The sequence below is a fragment of the Meles meles genome, chromosome 15 (assembly GCF_922984935.1).
Source record: "Meles meles chromosome 15, mMelMel3.1 paternal haplotype, whole genome shotgun sequence".
In the NCBI taxonomy this organism is placed as follows: Eukaryota; Metazoa; Chordata; class Mammalia; order Carnivora; family Mustelidae; genus Meles; species Meles meles.
Window position 1 is genome coordinate 36,656,544 of NC_060080.1, and position 6,239 is coordinate 36,662,782.

Below are 6,239 nucleotides of genomic sequence, written 5' to 3' on the forward strand. Positions count from 1 at the left end.
TCAGGGTACCTGCTGCGAAGTGGAACTATAACATAATAGTTCCTTTTTGGTCTGTTTTCCAAGGCAAACACACCAACGTAAAGATATCCAAGTGTTGTCTTAACAGTTTGGAAGATCCTATTTAAAAGTTCCCCAAGCAAATGAACATCCCCAGCTTTCTACCCCCTCCCTGGTTTCTTGGTTCATTTCAACAAATATGAATTGACCACCTTCTGGGGCCCAGCAGAGCAGCTGGTGGAAATGACTTCATCACCTGCCTTAGGGTAGGGACACTACTGATGCGAAAAAACTAATTTTAAATAAAGGAAACGTGCCACCACTGAGGATATCCATTTTCTGAAGACCCTTCACAAAGAATTTGGAGCGATAATAGGAATACCGTCTGTATGTAAAATCGCCAAGAGTGACCACTTCAAACTAGATCAAACTAGATGACATTCATGAAAGTGTGTGTCCCAATGTGTCCATTTAAAAAAAAAAATTAGCAGTGTCCTGTTTAGAGCCACACCTAACATTTAGGCAAAGAGTTCTTACAAGTGCATATAAATCTACAATTATCTCAAAATATAAACGTTAAAAATTTTTCATCTTACTGTGACATACCTAAACAGAAATAAGAAGATAGTAAAAATAAATTACCTGAGTTGCTTTCTATTATGGAGGAGCAATTTGTCAACTTTTAAGTTTGTGTTTTTGATATGTGGGTGCATTGCTTTCATCTGGAATCATTAATTGACTTGGTTATACACAGGATGAGTTTCAAAGCGGAGACAACGTTGGGATAAAAGGAGGTGAGCCGAGCCCAGTACTCAGGCTGGGACGCTAACTGCCTGCCCTTGAGGTGCATCTTCTTTTCCTTGACCACCTTTTATAGACCAAAAAGCAGTTCCTGGTGGAATGATGTGATGTCATCAGTGACTCGTGTCAAGGGCTCTGGAATCTTGGGAGCCATTTGGTTCCAAAGACCTGGCTACAGTGAGTGTTCTTCTCACACTGTTCTGAGGCTGTGCTCTGGGTAAGGGTAAGGGACCTAGATCCTGAGAGAGCCAGGAGGTCCGCTCTGGGTGAGTGTCACTCATTCCTGTACTAGACTGAGTATGTAAGGCCACCCAGCTCGGCCTTCCTAGAAGGGTGACTGAGGCTCAACTCTCGCTGCCCCTGGCCATTCCTCCCTTGAGCACTGGTCAGACACAAGTCCTAATCCCAACTCCAATGTGCTCTAACCTCAGTCAAGGAACAAATCTTACTCAACTCAAGTCACCATTTCCCCATGTGTAAATCATGTAAGTCATACACCTTACCTCACAGATCATTATAAGGATTGAATGAGGTCATTATTTATGCATTGATCAATATTGGAAGTTCAATAAGCAACAAATAACTGTTAGCTATTTTATTTTGTTGTATTGCCTTTTTTTTTTTTTTTTTTTTTTTTTTACACAGAGAGAGAGAGATCACAAGTAGGCAGAGAGGCAGGCAGAGAGAGAGAAAGGGAAGCAGACTCCCTGCTGAGCAGAGAGCCCGATGCGGGGCTCGATCCCAGGACCCTGGGATCATGACCTGAGCTGAAGGCAGAGGCTTAACCCACTGAGCTGTGCAGGCGCCCCTTTTATTGCCATTTTATTTATTATTAGGTTTCACCAGGAGCAGGTTAAGCAAATAGAAATGGCCCGGTCAGAATCAGGTTGAGTGCCCTCTGTTTTTTCCCATATGCAGAGAAGACAGGATCCCTCTGGGCTCCACATGAGCTTCCTCAGAGACTGCTCCGAGCCAACAGGACCCAGCAAAGAAGAGTCAGAAGAAAGGGGTATGCATGGAAGGGAAAGCAAGTGTGTGCGGTCATCTGGCTTCTGCCCAGTCTCTGAGTGATTGAAGTTGCCGGAACACCAAGGCTCCAACATTACTTCCTCTCCTCCTCTCTGCTCTCATGCGTTTGGGTCTGCATGGGCAGGGGAAAGGGCTTTCGGGGTGAGACAGGGATGTCACTAGCCTGTGCACGTTTGTGGCGATTAAAGACATCATGATGAGAGAATTTTACATCTGTCTCTGTAGAGGTATCCTCCAGGCAGAACAATCCACAGAAAGAGGCACAGGAGAGCAGCTTTTCCTGGCAAAGAAAGGGAAATATAACTCAATCCCTACGCTCATCTATAGACAGGCGCAAAGGGGTGATGGTCACTCTCTTATGCCTCCAGGTGTCACATGCAAAATTCTCAAGGGCAGCGGGAAAGGAAGAGCCTAGCATTTCCCAGGTGGGTCCTCCTGCCATGTCGACACGGGGTCCTTCCTCTCTCCCTGCAGCTCCACGGAACAGGAGCCCTCTGCCCTCCGGTTCTGCCTCTTCAGAGGCTGTACCTGAGCGGAGAGCCAGGAGAATGAGAGGCCGGACGAGGAGGAGATCAATGGATGTCACGGCAGGTATGTGTCCCCAGGTGTGCCTCAGCGTCCCTGCACGAAGGGTCACCTGCTGCTGAGCGACCACTTACCATCTTATCTTCACGAGGCTGAGTCCAGGTGCGGTGATCAGAGTGTGCGGCAAGGCAAGGACTCCAGTTCCCAGGTGGGTCACATCCACGCTCACTCAGAATCTTCTGTTTCTGCAGCAGCCCAAGACAGCAGCATCCCGGCCTCCAACTCCGCCACCTTGGAAACTGTCTCTAAGCTGAGGTCCTGGAAGAAGAGGGTCCAGAAGAGGAACATCTGGACGGTCAATCATGTTGAGGGAATGAAATTCAGGATGAACAAGAGGAGAAGACCCAGTTACCGTCCTGAAGACCAAGAAGCATTCTACCGACTTCTGGGTGTGTGCTCTGAGCGGATGGAGCGGTCAGGGCCCTGCGGAGAGTCACATTGGAGGCAGTGGCTCTGGGATCATGCTCAAACCTCCCCGCCTTGGGCTCTGAGCTGTCAGGGGTCTTGGTGATACCTGACACAGAGGGGGACCCTGCTTCTGCTGGGGAGGCCAACAGGTTTCTCCTCTCTGAGACAAGTTCTTAGAGGGAGGAGGGAGGCTACAGAGGAGAGTGCTCGACAGTCAAGACATCTCAGAACAAGCCAAGGGCTGCGACCTCTGCCCCCTGAGATACATTCATGGATTCCCTCCAATTGGGATTTTGGGGATCATTGATGAAAAGACAGCCTAGTTCTCACTGCCTTTACGTTCAAGGTGGGAGGAAACAAAAACAAAGTTATATAGAAATAAGTTGCTCTCAGCCAGTGACAAATGCAGAGAAGTAATGCTTTTTTCCAAAGGCAACGATGCCTGGAGACAGAGTATGAGCAAGGAGAGGGGAGTTCTGTGAAATGGGGTCCTCAGGGGACATGTGTCTGAGAAGGTGCCATCAGGAGCAGAGGCAGGACTAAGTGTGGTAGCCCTGGGGACACTGTGATCATATTGTCCAATACAGCATTCATTAGTCACCGGTAGCTATGAAAAGCTTACTTATTTAAAATTAAATTTAAAAATTCTATTTCTCAGTCTCATGAGCCACATTTCAAGTGTGCAGCAGCAGCCACACATGGCTAATGGCTACCATATTGAATGGTACAGATCTAGAACACTTTCATCATCACAGAAATTCTATTGCAGAGAGCCAGACTCACTGGAGAAGGGTCAAGGAGGATGAACTAATCCTCGACTCCTCCATCTTCCCTGCTGTGCAAGTGTCATTGTCCTAGGCAAGGAGCGAGGGAGAGACGGCGTCCAGCATTCTCTCAGGGCTCCCCTGGAAAATGGGACCTCCAGGGGACAACTCTAATCCCAGACAAGGCTGCTGGGAGCAGGGGGCAGGGGAGGCCGAGAGGTCAGGTCATTATCTGCAGGAAACGAGGGGATCCAGGAGGAAGAGGGCAGGACACCCAGCACCCCCAGGGGCTGTGGACTGAACACCACAAGCTCAGGGCGCTCGGTTAGTGGGAGGCGGCAGGAAGCTTCCCACGGCCGCAGCATGATAAAGTGACAAGGATAGATACGCTGTCACAGAGACCGTGGCTACGGCCACGCTCTGGCTTGGGGCAAATGTGTTAAGCATTGAGAGCCGGGTCACATCTCTATGATCAGTGGATGTATCCCTGCCCATCACGTGGAATTTGAAAATAGCAAAATCCAAGACCCACAGGTGAAACTCACGACAGGCCTCACTGGAAGGAAAAGCCACTGTCACAGATATTAAGACTCACAACCCTCCTGGCAGAAGGGAGGCTGCCTCCACTTCAGGGAGACAAAGGGACTTGGGGGCGGCTCCAGTTTTCCTCCTTCCCTCTGGAATGTCCCATAGCCCTCCGCTCAGTTCTCCCAGAAGGGCTGCTCCGAGGCCCCCCTCACTTCTCCCTTCCTTTGCAGAGGACCCCGTGATCCAGAGCTTCTTGGAAGCTGACATTTTCCTCAAAGTATCTGATAAGGTATCTGCAGCACCAAAATGAGGAGGGGCTGCGGGGTCCACACAGTCACCACCCGTGGGGGCAGGAACAGAGAACCAGATTTCTGGTCGGGCAGGAGAAGCCTTGGGGGGACCCGCGCTCCATGCCAGAAGACACACCGCCTGCAGCCTGGCCTGCCCATGGGCATCATCTCCTGGCCTCCCGTCGGTTCCTCTCCACATGCCACGGGCCTCAGCACAGCCTGCCCTGAGGGGTTCCCACCATGGCCTTTGGATGGGGCAGGACCTGCAGCCCGTGTGGGACACTCTCCCCACCTCTACTGACCACTCGCCCACCTCCCGTGTCCACACAGTACCTGCTTTCCATGGTGGTGGAGTACTTCGGCCGAGTCGGGCTGCCCGGCCACCTCTACAACAGGATCCACTTCTTCCTGGCCCTGTGAGTGCCGCCTCAGGGATGCTCTCAGTTCTGCCCCCCAGCCGCCCATCCCACAGCCTCACCACCCCATCAGGGTGGGCTTGGCCATGACTATGCACCTGAGGGTCTCAAGTGGTGGTTCCTCTTGGCCACAGAGCACACAAGGCTCTGTGGTGGGGAGATGAAGGCAATGAGTAAGGTCATGGGGGAGGGGAAGGCTACAAGAGTAGCCAAGAAACATCACTTGTTGCTCAGAGCCTGAGTGACCAGAGGGAGAAGCCCCAGGAAAATGGCGAGCAGCCAGACCTTGGCCTGGGCCAGACACAGGGTAGGCCCCACAGGCTGGGTCCCGAGGACAGTCCTGCTGTCCCTCTGGAACCAGGCTCCCCACAGATAGGACTCCCCAGACCCTCCTTCCTGGACAGACCGCCCTGGGCACTGGGTTCTCTGGTGTGACCCCTGCAGCTTCTCCTGGCCATGCTGCCTGAGGCTGGCCCTCATTTGGGCCTGAGAAGTGTCCCCCCTTTCCCCACGGCAGCTACATTGCCTCTGACATGGAGGAGGACAACCCCACATCCAAACGGAGCATCTTCCAGTTCCTGCTGGGTAGGGAGCACTGGCCAGAGCTCTACAAGGAGTTCCTGAAGTTGAAGGTGGAGTTCTTCCACGCAATGGGGCACCGAGCCTGGGTCACCCCAGAATTGTGTGAAGAGGTCTGTTGGGGACCTGGGCAGGGGGCGCACCCCAGTGGTGGGGCTGGGCCCTTCCTTCAGGCGCTCACGCTGCTGTTTCCCTTTCAGATCCAGGCCCAGAACCCGCATCACTGGGTCTGGAGTCGGGAGCGCCAGTGCGCCCCCTAGTCCCCGGGGAACAGAGCGGGGGCTGCAGGTGGTGCAGGTGAGTGCGGGTGCTCTGGGGCTCTGCGGGCAGGAGGTCCCCACCTTCTGTGCCCCTGCAGTCACCTCCTGGGCTGGTGGGCATGAAGGGGAAGCAGTACAGCATCCCTTCCAGCATATTAGCATCTAAGGGCTCTGAGAATTCCCATGATACAGAAAGTAATTACCTGTGTTTATATCAAAACTCTCCAAATGCATTTGACTATGGAATCATGTATGCAACACCAGATCCCTATTTGCATATCAAAAAACTTTTGGGGAAAACTCCTGGAAATGCTGATCTAAGTAATGAAAACCTCTGTAGGGTTTTGATCTGAGCTGAAAATTTTAAACAAATAAATGGAAGACACTGAAGTCACCCTTTCTGGAAAGGGGGGCTGTTCCCCTGGTGGCCCTTGGAGGAAAGAGAGATTAATTCCAACATGTCATCAAAAGTGGTATGTGTTTACGTCCCACATGAAGCAAGCTTAGTAGCTGGGTCCCTGAAGGATGTATCAGTCTCCTCTTATCACAGGCAAAAGGAGCTTCTAGGGCTCTTGGTCTCTG

At 51.7% G+C, this 6,239-nt stretch overlaps 1 protein-coding gene across 1 annotated transcript; it reads left to right on the top strand.

The window, feature by feature from the left end:
- The first annotated feature begins 2,267 nt into the window (after window positions 1–2,267).
- LOC123925657 (putative speedy protein E7) lies at window positions 2,268–5,657 on the top strand. Its single transcript, XM_045979038.1, has 6 exons — window positions 2,268–2,459; window positions 2,510–2,801; window positions 4,343–4,401; window positions 4,733–4,818; window positions 5,336–5,510; window positions 5,598–5,657. The coding sequence occupies exons 1-6, from the start codon at window positions 2,268–2,270 to the stop codon at window positions 5,655–5,657; spliced, it is 864 nt and encodes a 287-aa protein (XP_045834994.1).
- Window positions 5,658–6,239: the final 582 nt, after the last annotated feature.

What these genes read in the sequence shown, in the direction of transcription:
- LOC123925657 (XM_045979038.1), top strand. Translation starts at nt 2,268, where the DNA reads ATGTCGACACGGGGTCCTTCCTCTCTCCCTGCAGCTCCACGGAACAGG. An exon ending in TCAGCGTCCCTGCACGAAGG is followed by an intron (nt 2,460 to 2,509) that starts GTCACCTGCTGC and finishes CACGAGGCTGAG; the next exon opens with TCCAGGTGCGGTGATCAGAG. An exon ending in TCCTCAAAGTATCTGATAAG is followed by an intron (nt 4,402 to 4,732) that starts GTATCTGCAGCA and finishes GTGTCCACACAG; the next exon opens with TACCTGCTTTCCATGGTGGT.